This window comes from Bos indicus x Bos taurus, chromosome 24 (assembly GCF_003369695.1).
Source record: "Bos indicus x Bos taurus breed Angus x Brahman F1 hybrid chromosome 24, Bos_hybrid_MaternalHap_v2.0, whole genome shotgun sequence".
NCBI classification, from domain to species: domain Eukaryota; kingdom Metazoa; phylum Chordata; class Mammalia; order Artiodactyla; family Bovidae; genus Bos; species Bos indicus x Bos taurus.
The window spans coordinates 49,740,027-49,758,920 of record NC_040099.1 but is presented as its reverse complement, the minus strand read 5'-3'; the positions used below and the strand labels follow the sequence as shown (position 1 = coordinate 49,758,920).

General features: G+C 48.2%; 1 protein-coding gene across 2 annotated transcripts in view; it reads left to right on the top strand.

The window, feature by feature from the left end:
- Positions 1-18,894, top strand: part of MYO5B (myosin VB) — a 334,782-nt gene that overhangs the window by 195,538 nt on the left and 120,350 nt on the right. For both annotated transcript variants that reach the window (XM_027526146.1, XM_027526145.1), the window contains exons 6-8: positions 6,359-6,502; positions 7,806-7,887; positions 14,591-14,698. In XM_027526146.1, the coding sequence (XP_027381947.1) occupies positions 6,359-6,502; positions 7,806-7,887; positions 14,591-14,698 (334 nt within the window). The remainder of the gene's footprint in view (positions 1-6,358; positions 6,503-7,805; positions 7,888-14,590; positions 14,699-18,894) is intronic.

The window sequence follows — 18,894 nt, the reverse complement described above, 5'->3', positions numbered from 1 at the left end:
CTGAACAGTAATGTCCTGTTCTGCCCTCTGCTCTGGTAACCTCAGTTCTAATTTCTGTCTCCACGACGTTGCCTCTTCTGTGTCTCGCATGCAAGTGGAATCATGGACCTCACTTCTTCTGTGGGGGCTGATTTCGCTGATTCCGTAGCGTTCCCAAGGCTCACCCCTGTTGCAGCGCAGGGCTGGTTTCGCTGATTCCGTAGTGTTCCCAAGGCTCACCCCTGTTGCAGCGCAGGGCTGATTTCACTGATTCCGTAGCGCTCCCAAGGCTCACCCCTGTTGCAGCGCACATCAGTACTTTGTCTCCGTTTTTGTGGCTGCGTAACATCTTGTTGCACGTATGTACCACGTTTTTGTCTATTCCTCTGTTGATGGATAGTTGGGTTGTTTCCACTTTATTGGCCAGTGTGAATAATGCTGCCATGAACACTGGGGTGAACCTAACTGTTGGGGCCCCTGCCTTGGGAATGCTTTTTAAATGACTGTGATCTGAAGTGATCTGATGTTTCCAGTGTCTGTTACAGCCTGAGCAGGCTGGTGGGCTGCTGGGCAGGCATGGAAGGAATGTGAGAGCAAGAGGAGGAAGGATGTGTCCATGAACCAGCCCAGTCTTGCATGATGTCATGTGAACAAATGCTACAGTGGTTTGGGTGCAAAACGTTAAATTTCTACAGTTAAGCAGATTGCTACTTTGGAAATCATGTGAATAAACCCAGAGGGCTCATTCTGTCAACTGTGGAATTTTGTTATCATAGAGGCTATCCCTTGGGCTATTATTAAGTGTTACCTTTGAGAGAAATATTGGATATGCACATGGAAAGGAAGAATTGTTGCCTGGAAGAACTCAAGGTAGAATCAAAGTGACGCCAAGCAGAGAAGAGCAGATTCTGTTACTAGCCAAACCCAACTTGTTGCAAGTTCAGAGTCTTAACTTGGGCCCCGGTGCCAGGAAGCTCAGTCATCTTCATGGCTCCTCAGAGGAATACAGCCAATACAAGGCATGTTTTAATCAGGGCACTGCTGATTACTGATGACGTCCCGGGGAAGGATGGCACCTCCCAACGAAGCAATCAGTTATGGTCATGTCATCACCTCGTTATTTCTGCAGTCCAGCCGCTGCAGACGCCTCCTGGGGAGACCCAGAGTTGTGGGCTGTCTGAGGCGCTGGAATTCCCAGTGGGCTGCATTAGGTGGCAGTTGTTTGAATTAAAGTCGAGTTGCGAGTGGGTTGGGATTGACTGGGCTGGATTCGGATGATCTACTGTCAGCTTCAGAGCTCTTTGACCCCATTCTGTGTAAGAGCTTGTCAGCAGCCCAGGAGCGACTGGTTCACAAGTCTGCGCTGATTAGAAGGGCACTGCTAATCAAGAGACTGAGGGAGCAGGGGCAGACCCAGCCCCAGCCCAGAGGGGTCACATGGCTTCTTGGGGTGACTGGAGTCTGCAGGCATACAACTCCAGGAGCTGCAGAGACTCCCCTTGTCCTGGAGAAAGAAAGGGGGCTAAATCGACAGAAATGAAAACCAGTTGTTACGTAATTTTCAGGATATGACTTTTTTTTTTTTAAGCTAAAGAAACAAGGTCTATGACTATTAACCTATTCATACCAGGATCTGCCCCATCACACCTTCCTGACTCCCTGTCCTCTTGTTTCCTCTCATGTTTCAACACACTGTAGCCATTCCTCACGTGTTAGGTCCCTCACATGCCCCTCTGTCCCTTTGCCCATGCTATATTTATAAATAAAATCCCCTTTCCTTCTCCTCTGGTGAAATTATACCCACCCTTTAAGATTCTCTTCATCTTCCACTTCTTAAAGCCTTTCCCATTCTGCTGGCATTGGCTAAATTTCTCCCTTCTCTGTTTCCACCCTAGTTGATATGTGTCTCCTTATTGTACAGTCCCAATCATATTGAAGTGATTGGTTCCAGTCCATTTTTGTTTTCCTACATATTTGTATATGCAAAAATCAGAGGGTGGTTCTATCACATATCAGATCAGATCAGATCAGTCACTCAGTCCGATTCTTTGCGACCCCATGAATCGCAGCACGCCAGGCCTCCCTGTCCATCACCAACTCCTGGAGTACACTCAGACTCACGTCCATCGAGTCAGTGATGCCATCCAGCCATCTCATCCTCTGTCGTCCCCTTCTCCTCTTGCCCCCAATCCCTCCCAGCATCAGAGTCTTTTCCAATGAGTCAACTCTTCGCATGAGGTGGCCAAAGTACTGGAGTTTCAGCTTTCGCATCATTCCTTCCAAAGAAATCCCAGGGCTGATCTCCTTCAGAATGGACTGCTTGGATCTCCTTGCAGTCCAAGGGACTCTCAAGAGTCTTCTCCAACACCACAGTGCAAAAGCATCGATTCTTCGGCGTTCAGCCTTCTTCACAGTCCAACTCTCACATCCATACATGACCACAGGAAAAACCATAGCCTTGACTAGATGGACCTTTGTTGGCAAACTAATGTCTCTGCTTTTGAATATGCTATCTAGATTGGTCATAACTTTCCTTCCAATGAGTAAGCGTCTTTTAATTTCATGGCTGCAGTCACCATCTGTAGTGATTTTGGAGCCCAGAAAAATAAAGTCTGACACTGTTTCCACTGTTTCCCCATCTATTTCCCATGAAGTGATGGGACCAGATGCCATGATCTTTGTTTTCTGAATGTTGAGCTTTAAGTCAACTTTTTCACTCTCCACTTTCACTTTCATCAAGAGGCTTTTGAGTTCCTCTTCACTTTCTGCCATAAGGGTGGTGTCATCTGCATATCTGAGGTTATTGATATTTCTCCCGGCAATCTTGATTCCAGCTTGTGTTTCTTCCAGTCCAGCTTTTCTCATGATGTACTCTGCATATAAGTTAAATAAACAGGGTGACAATATACAGCCTTGACGAACTCCTTTTCCTATTTGGAACCAGTGTGTTGTTCCATGTCTAGTTCTAACTGTTGCTTCCTGACCTGCATACAAATTTCTTAAGAAGCAGATCAGGTCGTCTGGTATTCCCATCTCTTTCAGAATTTTCCACAGTTTATTGTGATCCACACAGTCAAAGGCTTTGGCATAGTCAATAAAGCAGAAATAGATGTTTTTCTGGAACTCTCTTGCTTTTTCAATGATCCAGCGGATGTTGGCAATTTGATCTCTGGTTCCTCTGCCTTTTCTAAAACCAGCTTGAACATCAGGAAGTTCACGGTTCACATATTGCTGAAGCCTGGCTTGGAGAATTTTGAGCATTACTTTACTAGCGTGTGAGATGAGTGCAATTGTGCGGTAGTTTGAGCATTCTTTGGCATTGCCTTTCTCTGGGATTGGAATGAAAACTGACCTTTTCCAGTCCTGTGGCCACTGCTGAGTTTTCCAAATTTGCTGGCATATTGAGTGCAGCACTTTCACAGCATCATCTTTCAGGATTTGAAATAGCTCAACTGGAATTCCATCACCTCCACTAGCTTTGTTCGTAGTGATGCTTTCTAAGGCCCACTTGATTTCACATTCCAGGATGTCTGGCTCTAGGTCAGTGATCACACCATCGTGATTATCTGGGTCATGAAGATCTTTTTTGTACAGTTCTTCTGTGTATTCTTGCCATCTCTTCTTAATATCTTCTGCTTCTGTTAGGTCCATACCATTTCTGTCCTTTATCGAGCTCATCTTTGCATGAAATGTCCCTTTGGTATCTCTGATTTTCTTGAAGAGATCCCTAGTCTTTCCCATTCTTAAATTGAAGAAAGTAGGGAAAACCACTAGACCATTTAGGTATGACCTAAATCAAATCCCTTATGATTATACAGTGGAAGTGAGAAATAGATTTAAGGGCCTAGATCTGATAGATAGAGTGCCTGATGAACTATGGAATGAGGTTTGTGACATTGTACAGGAGACAGGGATCAAGACCATCCCCATGGAAAAGAAATGCAAAAAAGCAAAATGGCTGTCTGGGGAGGCCTTACAGATAGCTATGAAAAGAAGAGAAGCGAAAAGCAAAGGAGAAAAGGAAAGATATAAGCATCTATCACATATAAGTGGTACCATATTCTATTAACCATTTTGCAACTTGCTTTTCACTCAGTACTCTCTTTATTTACCCATGCATTATGTTCTAATTTGCTTAGTTTAACAGCTTCATAGCATCCCATTGTATGAATAGTCCACATTTTATCTGTTTCTCGGATTGGTAGACATTAAGGTTGTATTTTATTGTTACACATATTCTGCATTAAACATTGTTTTGCACACCTGCTTGTACACTTGTGTGAGTTTCTCTCGGTAATATCTAGAAGTACGGTTGCTGGATTCTTGGGTCCTTATATATTCAATTTTACTAGATATGCCCAGTTGTTCTTAAGAATGGCTGTTGCAGTTCACGTTTGGACCAGCAATGTATATATGAGAGTCCCTCTTTCCTCACCATTTCATAGTATCCAAGTTCTTCAGGTAGTGCCACCCTGGACTGTCATCTTTGTCTACATTTCTCTGATTTCCACTGAGGTTGAGTATCTGATGTTTACTGGTCATGTGACTTTCTTCCATGAACTCCCTGCATATGTCATTTGTTCATTTTTCATATTTTAACTGTATCATGTCTGTGTCTTTTGTTGCACTGTAGACTCAGAGATAATCAAAGTCGGAGTTTTTATCATGTGTAACAACTGGTCTCGCTTTCCTCATGCATCGAAATGTTTTCTAAGTCAATACAATAGCAATAAATCTAGCAGGTGTTTAACAGATAAAGAACAATGTGCAAGTCCTTCACACATGCACAGAAGTTAGAAGTTCATGCCCGGAGTGGAGTTTATGGGTTTGGTAGTAATAATACAAACAACCTCTTCCCTTCATGGGTACCGTTATATACTTTCAAAGTACTTGTAGATCCATTGTATCGATTCTCAAAGTAGCCTTGTGAGGTAAGGAGGATAGGCTGGCAGTGATCTTTAGACTGTAGGCAAGCTTTCCTGAAGCTGTCCTAAGGAGTGATCTCAGATGTGGTGAAGGTTCATCTGCCGGGAAGAGAACATTCTTGTTGCCATTTTACAAATGATGAAATTTGAAATTTTTGAAATTGAGATTTGTGTTTTCTTTGGTTGGAGGTAGACAGTCCTTTAGAGTTTTACAGAAGCTGGCCTTTGCTGATTGCATCCTCCTGATGTTAACATGTTCCTTTGTCTTCTGTATGTCCCATAAAAGGGTGCTAAAATTGAAAGGCTTGGTTAGATTTAGGTTTGTTTGTTTTAAAAACCAAGAACCCTTTATTGCTGATGGTGGGTGTTCCCATCAAGATGTACAGAATGCCTAGCTAGACATCTTTTGGTGAAGTCAGCAGCCATTGCTTATGCCTAGATTAGTTAATTCATTAGGAGTTACAGAATGGAGATGTTCACATTCTATTTTTCCTCCCACATTTATCAGTGGGAGTGAGTCTAGGAAGAGAAGCTTCTCACTAACTAGTTACCCTGATAGAGTTTACACAGGAAAGTTAGGGTGGATTTTTGCTTCCTTATTGACTGCTTATCAGAGTAATGAGTTGGTTCCCTGCCATCCTCTGAAAGGCTTTCTCCTCCTTTCTTAGGAAAAGATAAATGTGATGATTCATGTCTTAGTCTTTATCCTTTGATTTGACCTGACTGTTTGAGATGTGAGAAGTCACCCACACAGGTGGCAGCTCCTGTCTGGCGGTGAGTAGTTTGGACAAGGACCATGAAACCAGGTGGAGTGAACACGGACTGTGGATTTGTATCTTGGTGTTGGCACTTCCCTGCCATGTGACCCCCAGCACACTGCTTACCTTTTTTGAGCCCAAGTTTTCGCAAAAATATGAGGGAACTTAATAATACTCATCTCCTGGGATTCTTGCCTGGATTCAGGGAAAGTGAAGGGAGCGCAGCCCAGGACCTGGTTCATGATGGAGGCCTGGGAAATGGTCATTTTTCCCTGTGTGTTGGGGAATGCAGCCCTCCTGCTGCTTTTCCAACAGAATTGGCTTCCTGAAGTTTGACAGTGGCCTGGCCCTTGGTGCCTTGAAGGATCATGGCGCGCTCTCAGGGTGGGGTGGAGAGTGGCCCTCACATGCACATTCCAGGTAGGAAAAGGAAGAAGAGAAGAAGGTCAGGGAGGTGCACCTTCCAGCTGTCTAGTCCCCTTTAAAGAGACCCTCAGTCAACTCATCATGCTCACTGGCCTTCCTTAGGAGTAAAGGAAAATGAAGTTCTGTTTTCTTTTGCTCGAACCATTGTCATCTCAATAACAAGTTCTAGAAGGAAGGAGGAGGGAGGGAATAGAGATGCTGCCAGGAGCATTCAATCCTGAAACTTAGGAAAACCACCCTGTCTTGCACACCTTTGTCTTTTCTGCACAGGCCATCGGGAATGCTAAAACCACCCGCAACGACAACAGCAGCCGTTTCGGGAAGTACATTCAGATCGGCTTTGACAAGAGGTACCGCATCATCGGGGCCAACATGAGGACCTACCTGCTGGAGAAGTCCAGGGTGGTCTTTCAGGTGAGCCGCGTGACTGCACTTTTTGTACTTTTTCCCGGGGTTGGTGCTTCCTTGGTCCATGTTCCACCCCCTGTGCCCAAAGAACATCTCGTCTTCTGAACCTGGACTTGGATAGACTTGTGCTTTTGGCCTTCTTTCTTCCTTTTTTTATTAATAAGTTTTCATTTATAGGTATCAGACCTGAAAAATCTTTTATCCCGTACTGATATGTTTCAATGGGTATTGTGTTTAGATTCAGTCAGCAAAGATGTATTGTCTGTTATGTGCTAGCCCTGTGCTAGGCATGAAAGAGAAGACAGTCATGTTCCTTGTGGACTTCAGAGTCTTGTGATCTGGGCAGTGTCATATAGGGTCTATGGGTTTCCTCTTTCACCAGGAAACTCGCTTGGTTATATTAAAAAAAAAAAAAAAGATATTTGACCATTTTCTTAGTTTCCTTTACAAATAGATGGAGTTCTCGCTTCTCACGTGCCTCACGTGACTCGGTTCTTCTTTGCTCACCTTGGGTTCCCTCCTTCCGAATAGTCTTTGGCCTCTCGGGGACCATCCTCCTCCTGCACCCTGGCCTCCAGTGGTGGTCGGTGCAGCTCACAACCCCGAGTGTGGTTCCCTCCACCCCGCAGGGTTGGTGGGACTGCCCCATTTGCGGACCACTGCAGTTTCACTGCGACAGCACAGACAGCCTGCTGGGCAGGGTATGGGTGAGATGTGCTCTGACCATGGCTATGGCTAGACTCCTCATGGGTTTTTTCCTCTTCCTTGCCGTCTGCACTCAGGCTTCCTGAAGCCCGTGTCCCCACCGCCCACCACCCCCACTCTGCCTGTGTAAGGCAGGTCTGGCCCCGATGTCTGCTGTAAGTCCCGTCTCATTGTGGACCTTTCCCCTTGCCGTCCCAGCCTGATGATTGCAGGGGCACAGCTTCTCTAAGTGCCAAGCCTCTCAGGGGCGAGAGGGAGGCCGCACCAGGGAAGTGACAGTCTTCCCAGCGTGAGCTAGGCAGCGCAGTGGCCTGAGCCAGCGCCGACCCATGGGGCTGTCCCGGGTGAAACCGCAGGGATGCTCTGTGAGGGAGAAAGAGAGACCACGCCTTGTTTTGCATAAGTCCAGAGGTAAACATCTTCTGGTTGGCAGAAGGGCCCCATAACAGTGAATGCAGATTCCGGAGGTAGGAGTTGAAGGTGGCAGAGGTGTGAAGGAAAGATCTTGACCTCTGTCCTCCAGAGCACCCTGGAATCGAACAGGGCAGGGGACAGTCTTGGGGTCCCTGCCCCTCACACTGAGCAACTGTGTTTTCTCCTCCAGGCAGACGACGAGAGGAATTACCACATCTTTTACCAGCTCTGTGCGGCTGCCAGTCTTCCGGAATTTAAGGAGCTGGCACTAAGTAAGTGAAGGGGGTGCTGCCCGTCCTGGGGGGCTGGGTCCTGCGGCAGCAGGGGGTGCTTCTGGGGGCTCTGCTCAGGGTCCTCCATCCTGGGGTTCTCAGCTCCGCCTCTCGGGGGGCCCAGCCTCAGACCTCTGTGAGTTTCATGCCCCCAGAGAATGAGAGGAAAAGAGGCCGGGGGTGGCACAGTATTGCGCAGAGCCTCAACGAATTAACATTCATTATTGTTTTGGAAAGTATGTTTCACTCGAGACACCATGAGAAACGTGTCCCCACCACGAGGATGTAGAGATTTAGGTAACGCATGCCGCTTAAGTGTAGCCCAGCCGCTCTTAAGTCACATTTGAGGATTGAGACAAAGAAAAAGAAAGAAAGGGGTGAGGCTAAATCAGAGGTAAGACAGGCATGGCTCCAGAGGCGCGTCGGAGAATCCCGGACCTCCCTGTGGAAGGTGAGGTAGGGGGTGCTGAGAGGAGTTTCCCTGCACCCGGAGCCCCAGCCGGACCACAGCGCGGGGTCCTCCCCACAGGCAGGCAGCTTGTGCACACCCGCTCCGCAGCGCTCGGGCCGGGATGGAGCAGCTGGAGCAGGAGGCCAGCGGGAGCTTGCTGCTGCCCTCAGATAGGAGGACAGCTTTCTGGTGGGTTCCCCTCACCCTGCATTTCTGCTACTGCTGTTTGCTGAGGGGCCTTGATGTGAACCTAGCGGAGCCGAGAAAGTGAACACGTTAGTCACTCAGTCGTGTCCGACTCTGCGACTCCATGGACTGTAGCCCACCAGGCTCCACTGTCCATGTCCTCCATTCTGCAGGCCAGAATACGGGAGTGGGTTGCCATGCCCTCCTCTGGGGGATCTTCCCAACCCAAGACTTGAACCCAGGTCTCCCACACTGCAGGCAAACTGTTTACCGTCTGAGCCACCAGGGATGCCCTGTTGGAGCTGAGAGCCAGCCAAAGCAAGAAGGGCGAGCAGGCTTTAGTTCTCCACGCCACACCCATGCAGCCCCTCTCCTTGGGCCTGGAGCCCTCCCCCACTTATATGCAGGGCCTTAGCTCTGAGTATTGACTGACTCCTGCTGCTGAGTCCTCCAGGCCAACTCCAGATGGGTTTGTGTGCTGAGGGCAAGCCTCAGGCCACGCAGCTTGCCTGGCCTGGCCTGTCATCTGTGTTCTGGGAGGTGTGGGTAGGTTCAGGACTAGCAGATGGGGTACAGAGCTGGATGTCTAGACAGGGGTTAGCTGGCTGTTGTGCAGCTGTTAGAGACGTAGACGTCTGAGCCTTGGCGGTCGCAGAGCCAAATCCTTGCCACCATAAGGGCCCAGGACCAGGTCCACCTCTGGCCTCTCCAGCTGAGGCTCCCAGGAGGTAGAATACATCAGGTAGGTCAAGCCTGGGTCTGGCCTGTTTGCTCTCTGCTCTACTTGGCTGGTAGCAGTCAGTGCCCGTGTCGTGCGCTTTAGCACCAGTTCCTTCATTCATTGAACCCTATGCAGGCGAGTTTGAGCCTGGGGATGTACTGTTGAATCAGACATTGTGGGTCCTTCCCTTGCTTAGCTTACAGTACAGAGTGAGAAGGGTGTGCTGAGGGGTGGGTCACAGCTGCTCAGGGACAGTCGGTCTAAGTTGGACCCCAAAGGAGGAAGCCTTGGATGACATGCTTGACACTGGTTTTGTGCCTTGCTCGAGCTGCTCGGTGCTTGCACATTCTCCCCAGTGGTTGTAAACTCCTCGGAGAAGGAGTGAACGTTACCAGCCTTGTTTGATGGGTTTTGCCGTGAGCTGGCTGCTTGGGGCTCTGATGTTGGCTCGCACTCACAGGGCCCAGGAAGGCAGGCCATGAAAGGCTGACACCATCCTCCCCCACTCCTTCCCACGGGCCCTGCAGGACCTCTCAGAGCCAACCTGCCGGGGATGAAGACTTTTTTCTAGGGCTAATTTTATAGAAAATGAATGAATACTGGCAAGACCCATCTGGCTGTATTTGGACCATTTTATTCCAAATGTAACTTTAATAGGAAAGAAATCATCGTGGTTTTTTTTTTTTTTTTTCCCCACTTACAGGAGAGCATTGAGGTGAGAAATGACTTTTCTTTATTCCGTGTTTCAGCAAGGTGCAAGCTCCTTAGGCCCCTGGCTGGAGAGTTCAATAACTACCCAATTGGATTAGTTTCTTGCTTTCTTACCTGCCTGTGCCCTCCGAGAGCATCTTGGAGTGGCGTGAAGAGCCTTTGATAAGCTCTCACGCTCAGGCATGCGGCTGTCTTCTGCCTTGAGGGTGGATTGGCTGTGAGCCCTGAAGCTTGACATTTTTAGTTCCACTGATAACCCTGGTTGAGTGGATGCAAACATCAGATAAAAGAAGGACTAGCCAGTGGCTTCTGGTGAATATTCAGACATCCCTCACTTTCCTCCCCCTTTTCTTCACTTAAACTGTTGTTCAAATGCAGAGATCTCTGTAAGACCCCTTGGCCCTGCAGGAGTTCTGTGCATTTGTCTGAGGATGGAGTGGACAACAGATGTGCAGACAGCCAGCCACACTTTCCTTTGCCCTGTTGTTGGTGGTTTGTTGTATTAAAATGACCTCAGGGTGAGATTTTTAAAAAAAAATACAATTAATAGTGTGTTCGAGTATGAATGCGTGCATGCAGGCATGTCTTATTCTTTGCGACCCTATGGACTGTAGCTCACCAGGCTCCTCTGTCCATAGGATTCTCCAGGCAAGAATACTGGCGTGGGTTGCCATGCCCTCCTCCAGGGGATCTTCCCAACCCAGGGATCGAACCCACGTCTCTTATATCACCTGAATTGGCAGGCGGGTTCTTTACCTCTAGTGCCACCTGAGAAGCCTTAGAATATGCATAAATGCTGGTTAAAAGAGGTATAGTGGACTCACATTCCTGTCACACAGTCAGGAATAAATCCTTTCTTCTTCTTTTATTTCCATGGCTATATTGATACAGTTTTATAAGCACCCTCTCTTGCCTTGCACCAGTCGGAGTACAGCCTCCCCAGGTGAAGTACAAGCCCTGGGCCATGGTCTTGATGGTCCATTGTTCTCATCACTGGCTTCATGACCCCTTTGTACACTGGTTTGATCCACTGAACCAGTTAATAGGGGATTCCATGGTGTTTGTCTCCTTGGAAATTCTAAGTAAAGAGAGAGACTCAACTAGAGGACAAGAGACCCGTCTCTGGGATGGGATGATTGGTTTCCTGGGCCTAAAAGTAGAGCTGAGATGCAGGCAGGCTAAGTAAATAGGGACTTCAGCCTGTTGGGATGTCTGTCTATGAAGAGAGTCTGGGGTGTGATGTTAACAGAGGTGATTGCAGCCTTAAAGCAGAGGGAAGGAAGACAGTTATTTTGATTGTACTACAGAATGCTGTGATTGGCCAGGGTACCCTTGCAGTGATGAACCTCAGTGGGAGGAAGTTACCCTGCAGGGCCTGGGAGTTTGGGAACTCAAAGCCAGGAAGGGTGGAGTGGTCTGTCTGACTTAGAATGTGAGACGGCGGGGCCCTGGCTGCTGACAACGACAGATGTTTGATTCTGAAAATGCCTCCTTCCCTCCAGTGTGACAGTTTAGTGTTCTTGGAGTCTCAGACAACTCTAGTGCATCAGCAGATACTTTTGATAATGAGTTAGGTTGTATCTATGTCTAAGCAATGGAATGTCATAGATAACCATCTCCTTAGCAGGGTGATCAAGGAATGGGCTGCCAGGCCTGGCCAAACCCTGGGTGAGCCTGCCCCTTAAAACCCTATGGCGCTCAGTTTGCCTGTCTGGAAAATGGGAGTAAATATACATTTGGCCATCCATATCTGCAGTTTCTACTTCTGTGGATTCAGCGAACTGAAATTCGACCCACAGTTGTAGAGAGCTGACTGTACTACACCATTTTATATAAGTTTTAGTTGCTCAGTTGTGTCTGACTCTTTGTGACGTCATGGACTGTAGCTTGCCAGGCTCCTCTGTCCATAGGATTCTCCAGGCAAGAATACTAGAGTGTTTTGCCATTCCCTTCTCCAGGGGATCTTCCCGACCGAGGGAGCAAACCTGGGTCTCCCGCACTGCAGGCAGATCCTTTACTGTCCGAGCCACTGGGGAAGCTCTATTTTGTATAGGGGACTTCAGCATCTGTAGATTTTAGTATCTGGGGGGGGTCCTGGAACCAACCCCCTATGGATACACAGGGACGACTGTATTCAGTCATCCTCATATGGACACTGTAAAAATCATCAAACGAGGTGTTTTGAAAGGTAAATGTGAAGGGGGCGTAGAACTGATGTTTTATTAAACCTCTGAAGCTGTTACAATACTCTGTGTCAGAGCTTCCAGGGTGGTGAGAACGAAAGATCTAAATTTGCCATCTTCCACAAAGACCTAATGTCACTTGCTTCATCAAAATGGGCTTTTGCTGTGGCCGTGAGTGAGCTCGGGGCTGAAGTCCTTCATCTCCCAGCTCAGGTGCCTGCAGTCATCAGAGGGGGTTGAAACGACCCCTCCAGGAAGCCCTCCCTCGTTAAACATGTCTGCTGTTCTGCTGTGTGTTCCTGTGTACAGTGTTCCTTGCTGGTTGTGTGTGAGACTGGGGTTTGGGTCTGAGTTCTGCCGCTTCCTTGCTGGGCCTGATAGCGTGGACTGGGCTGGTGGGAGGAATTGGCAGAGTGCAGTGCTCACTGGAGCATAGGATCGGAGGTGGGGAGTGGAGAAATCTGGCAGGGGAGGTCGGCAGGGCCTGAATGAGTGGAGCCCGAGGAGTGACAGTGAGGAAGCTGGCGGATCTGGGACGTAGAGGTGGCGAAGGAGGAAGAGCCATGGGTCTGGAGTGTTTGGAGGAGGCCACTTAATCAGAAGTCCAGGGGGCCCTGCTCAGGAGCTTGACCTTTGCCTTGAGGGCAGTGGTCTCCACGGGGCGTTGCAGGCAGTGGTGTGATCAGTTTCCAGCGATTTGGAGGAGGGTTTTAAAAGGACAGGAGCAGAAGCCAGGGGAAAAGTCTAGAGCCCTTTGCAACAGTTCCCAGACAACAGAAGCTGAAGGTCAAGCCCGGGGCAGTGGCAGTCAGGAGGGAAGAAGGAAAGAGACTGAAGAAATTCTTCGGAGATCAAATCAGAAGGACAAGGTATTGAAGGGGGTCACCGGGAGTTGCCGGGAAGCTGTTCTGAAGCATGTGTAGCTAATGTGCCATCAACTGTACGTGCCCAGGTCAAGAGAAGATCTTTGAGCTGGTGTTTGCAGGGGAGGAAGGAAAACAGCCAGTGTCCAGTGTTGGCATCTTATCAAATCCAAGCCCTGGACAGGGTTGTAGCCCCACAGAGGTGCTAGTTTGTGGAAAGTGTAAGTGACTTTCAAGGGTAATTTTGATTGGCTGCAACTGTTTCCTGAAACGCCAGCTTCTGAGCCCTGGGGTGCAGACGCTGCCCGGCTCGCTGCTCGATGTGCTCCCCTGAGGGCGCCTCTGAGTTGATGACAGACCTGGGTGCCTGCTCACTCACCGTCCCCAGGCGGTGAGCAGAGGCCTGACGGAAGAGGAATTAAACTGAGGGTTGAGAGCAGGCACTGAGCCTCAACCTGGGTTTGCACACATGCTTAAATAGCTCATGGTGCCCTAATGTTTAAAACAAAAAAGGCTGTGTCACCCTGGGCACGTCACTGCCCTTCATGTGTTAAATGAGGCTGTCAGAGCACGGAAGTCTGCTGCTAGGGTGGGTGTACATTTTTTTTTTAACATGTTTCTCAGAGCCTTTTAAAGATAAATCTGTGGTGAATTCTACTGTAAGTTGAACCAGGCATTTCATTTTCTCATGTTTTTTCACGTATCAGTTTAACGCAAGCAACGGGTTCTGTCGCCAAAGTGTAGTTTTCTGTCTTTTGTTCCTCAGTCTTCTGTCCCAGTTGCCGTGGTCAATAAAGATGATATTTGAAACCCTGTTTGGCTCCACTTATACGAGGCACCTAGAACAGTCAAACTCATAGAATCAGAAAGTACATTGGTAGATGCCCAGGGGTGCGGGTGGGGTCGGGAGGGGGAAAGGGAGCTAGTGTCTAATGGGGACAGGGTTTCAGTTTAGGAGGTGAAAAATTCGGGAGGTGGGTGATGGCAAGATTGCACAGCAGTGTGAATGTACTCAGTGCCCCTGAGCTCTGTAGTTGAAAGAAAGTGAAGGTGGCTCAGTCATGTCCGACTCTTTGTGACCTCATGGACTATATAGTCCATGGAATTCTCTAGGCCAGAATACTGGAGTGGGGTAGCCTTTCCCTTCTCCAGGGGCTCTTCCCAACCCAGGGATCAAACCCAGGTTCCCTGCATCGCAGGCAGATTCTTTATCAGCTGAGCTACAAGGGAAGCCCAAGAATACTGGAGTTGGTAGCTGGATTATCCCCTCTCCAGCAGATCTTCCCAGCCCAGGAATCGAACCGGGGTCTCCTGCATTGCAAATGGATTCTTTACCAACTGAGCTATGAGGGAAGCCCCGAATTCTGTAGTTAAATATGGTTAGAATAGTATGTTTTATGTGACTCTTACCACAATTAAAAAAAAAAAAAAAGATGATATTTGAAAGGGTTCCACGTCTTGCTGGGAATAAACTTTGGCTGGGACAGCTTGCTCAGGGGCTTAGGCATCCTTGGGGGCGTGGTCTGCGGTGAACCCAGGATGCAGCATCCCACCTGTGCCTGACCCCTCACTTCCTTTCCCACCGCAGCCTGTGCTGAGGACTTCTTCTACACGTCACAGGGAGGAAACACAGTCATCGAGGGTGTGGATGATGCTGAGGACTTTGAGAAGACTCGACAAGCCTTCACGCTCGTTGGTAAGGAGCTTGGGGATGGGGAGAGGGGACTAGAGGTTTGATTTCACGGACAAGAAAGCTCAGCAATGTCCTGCTTGGCTTGCCAAACTTAATAAGCTGGTGGGGAAGCCCTCTGGCTCCTGGTGAATATCTTCTTATTTTTATTCTACCCTAACCCGCAGGCTCCCAAACCGATGCTGTGGAGCTCTGATGCCCTTTCTTAACAATAAGATTTGAGCATTGATCTCTCGGATCAACCATGGACCCCCATGGACCCCCCTTTCACTCCCTCAGGGCATCGACACAAACAGAGAGGAGCCGTGTCTTTTTTGTGTTGTGGTCTGGGTTTGAAGCAGTGTGTTCTAGCAGAAAGAACATGCCCTAGGGGCTGAAACTACCCATGTACCCCCACTGTGGGATCCAAGTTGGAAATAGAGCATAAAGATCTGGCAGCTCTGTAATTCAGGCAGTGTTATGTCTGTTGATGCTGTTTCCATCTCGAGCTTAGCAGTGGAATCCATAAAACAAGAATTTCTCTCTGTTCTTCTCAGTCCTAAAGGGCAGTTCAGTTCAGTTCAGTCACTCAGTCGTGTCTGACTCTTTGCAACCCCATGGACTGCAGCGTGCCAGGCCTCCCTGTCCATCACCAACTCCCGGAGTTTGCTCAAACTCATGTCCATTGAGTCAGCAGTAGAGCTAGAGAAAACTGCCCCCTTCTCTGGCCAGTTCTGGGGGAGAAGAGCCCCAAGGTGGTAGACAATCCATGCTTAACTAGGAAGTTGAAGTGGTAAATTCCTGGGACCTGCAGCCAACAAAGGGGAAGCTTGGGAAGTTAGCCTGAAATCCACAGAGTGGCTCAGGGGGCCCTGGTGCTTTTCCCAGCCCTTCCCTAATGGACATTTGGCCTCTGAGAGGTATGATCAACCTAGAGCAGCATTTCTTAGGTTCTTTGGGGATTAGAATCTGCCTGCAATGCAGGAGACCCAGGTTCAATCCCTGGGTCGGGAAAACCCCCTGGAGAAAGAAATGTCAACCCACTCCAGTATTCTTGCCTGGAGAATCCCACGGACAGAGGAGCCTGGCGGGCCACAGTCCATGGAGTTGAGAGTGACTAACACTTCGCACTTTTACTTTGGGAATCAGGGACCTTTCATCCAAGGTCCAAATAAAACATGGCTGAACAGGGTTCACCCTGATCGCCACGTGGGGAGAAAAGTGGGACTTCCTGTGCTGAAGTCTGAGTGCCGTTCCCTTCTCTGGATAACTGATGGATATATGTGGTCTGCTTTTTGTACCCATGAGACATAAACCACACTGGTTATCCCAACAGAGTAAAATTACTGTAATTGTTAACAAGAGCAGTAGTAGATAATTAGCTATTAAATAAGAGGATTTCAGGGGCCCAGAAGCAGTGGATATAAAAGGACCATCTTGAGGGTGAGGAAGAGATGCAGTGCAGAAGCTAGTGATGAGGAGAGCCCCCCACCCACACCAGGCTGAGATTTCCAACACTTGTAGGGGATGCAGCTGCCCCAAGGTCAGGAAGCCCTCTGGTGGTGAAGGAAGCTACCACAGGGTGTGAGCCAGCCCTAGTCTGTATAAGCAGACTGCAGTATACCCCAGGGTGTGGTGGAGCCAGAACTTCTCAGAAGCAGCTTCTAATGGGGGGGCCTGGCCTGCGGACACAGCTGGTTTCTCAGCTGGGAGGTGCCCAGGCTGCCAGGATGAGTGCTGATGACCGCAGGGGACCAGTTTCAGTTCAGTCGTTCAGTCATGTCAGACTCTTTGTGACCCCATGAACCGCAGCACACCAGGCCTCCCTATCCATCCCAACTCCCGGAGTCCACCCAAACCCATGTCCATTGAGTCGGTGATGCCATCCAACCATCTCATCCTCTGTTGTCCCCTTCTCCTCCTGCCTTCAATCTTTCCCAGCATCAGGGTCTTTTCCAATGAGTCAGCTCTTCACATCAGGTGGCCAAAGTATTGGAGTTTCAGCTTCAGCATCAGTTCTTCAAATGAACACCCAGGACTGTTTTCCTTTAGGATGGACTGGTTGGATCTCCTTGCAGTCCAAGGACTCTAAAGAGTCTTCTCCAACACCACAGTTGAAAAAGCATCAATTCTTCTGTGCTCAGCTTTCTTTATAGTCCAACTCTCACATCCAGACCAGACCCAGGAATGGGAAAGCTGCTCTCGCCTTGCGGAGTCCCCGCAGCACCCTCTACTGACCAAGTGTGATATGCCACCCTCAGGCCAAGAGGAAGTGTTCAGTCTAGGTCCATTGTGACCAAGCAGGGCAGAGAAGGGCAGATTTGAAGCTGAGAGATACTAAATTGATAACAGGCACCCCTGAGTTTCCCTAGCATCACGCAGCTGTTTTATTCTCCAGAGCTGGGGAGCAGGTTTAGAGGAGACTTGACGCCGAGCCGGATAGCATTCTGCGCAGAAGGGAGAAGGGCCCCTGTGTGAGTGGTGGGCCTAAGCTGATGAAGGTTGCACCCTCCAAGGCCCTAAGGAGACTCGGTACTTTGATTGCCAAAACACATGGAATTTGTAAAATTAATTACTTTAATAAGCCACTCTTCCCTACTCTTTAATAAGCCTGTCCCATCTTTTAAATCCCACAGTTTGGCAAAGTTTTTCTTAAAGGACATGATAGTAAATATTTTGGGCTTTCTGGGCCACGTTGATTTTGTAGCAACTACTCAGCCATTGTAGTGTAAAAGTAGCCATAGGCAAAATGTGAAAGTAAGAACTGACAGTATTCTAGTCAAACTTTATATAGAGAAACCAGCGGTGGGCCACGGGCCGTAGGCTACCAACCCGCGGTTTTAGTGTTTGATTATTTTTAATTTGTTTTGTTGCTCCCCAGAAAGAGGTGCAGCGTATTCAGAGAATCCTGTGTTAAGAAGGGACTGTCTGATCAGTATAGTGCAGAAATCCTAACTACTATTAGGATTCAACAGGCATTCAATATCTACTACTTAAATTCATGCCATGACAGGGTAGTTAGGGCTTGGGAAACTGACACGTCATTGGTCCCTAGGAATAAGTGAAGGGGAGAGGAAAGTGACGGGCTCAGCACCCACTTCCCTTGTTCTTCTATGGGACTTACCGGAGAGCCCTCTGGGCTCCCATCGCAAGCCTGGCGCTTTAACCCCTAAACAGGTACGTAGCCGTCCGCCTCCTGTCTTGTTCTGGGTTTCAGCCTCTGGCTTAACCTGTCTTCCTTTTGCCAGTCATAGTTACACTGAACCAGGGCATGTGCCTAAATGTTCACCCTCTGGCTGTGTTTGTGGTTTGTTGAAATAAAACCAGATGTTGGAATGATGCCTATATTTCTGTAGACATTTGCAAGCACTTGCCCTCTGTGTAACAAGTATCAGTATCATCATCCTACCACCCATGTTCCTGAGCACCTATTGTGTGCCGGGCACTGGGGATATAATGAAACAAGAACAGGAATTCGTTGTAATTTTAAAAATTTGTATGTTTTGAAGATATTGAGTAATAAAAATTAAAAAGGAAATCCCTCACCCTGTGAAGTTTAGACAGTGTGTGTGAGTTGCTGTCATGTCCGACTCTCTGTGACCCCATGGGCCGTAGCCCACAAGGCTCCTCTGTTCATGGGGATTCTCCAGGCAAGAATACTAGAGTGGGTTGCCATTTCCTCCTCCAGGGGCTCTTCCCAACCCAGGGATCAAACCTAGGTTCTCCTACATTGCAGGTAAATTCTTTATCATCTGATCCACTAGGAAGCCCAACATTATTAACATCTAGAGTTAATTTGTCTAGTTCATGTTTGGGTTGTCCACTTTATTGATTATCTGAGTAAAGCTTTGATCCTTGTATCTTTACTACCATTTATATAGGTGTCACTGACTTTTTTTTTTTAGCTTGAGTAAATTAATGTCTTAAAAATAAGTAACTGCCTCTGGGGAGGAATTTGGGGGTAATTGTATTATCTCTTAAACTGAATGGTAGGTTGACTGGTGTTCACTCTATTGTCTGAAGCCTTAAGTCTGAAATATTTGGTAATTCAGAAAGAAATGATGGGACTTCCCTGGTGGTCCAGTGAGTTTGACTCTGAGCTTCCAAAGTACGGGACTGGAGTTCGATCCCTGCTTGAGGAACTGGATCCCACATTCTGCAACTAAGAGTTTGCATGCCACAAGGAAAGATCCCACATGCCACAGTGAAGACCCACTGAAGCC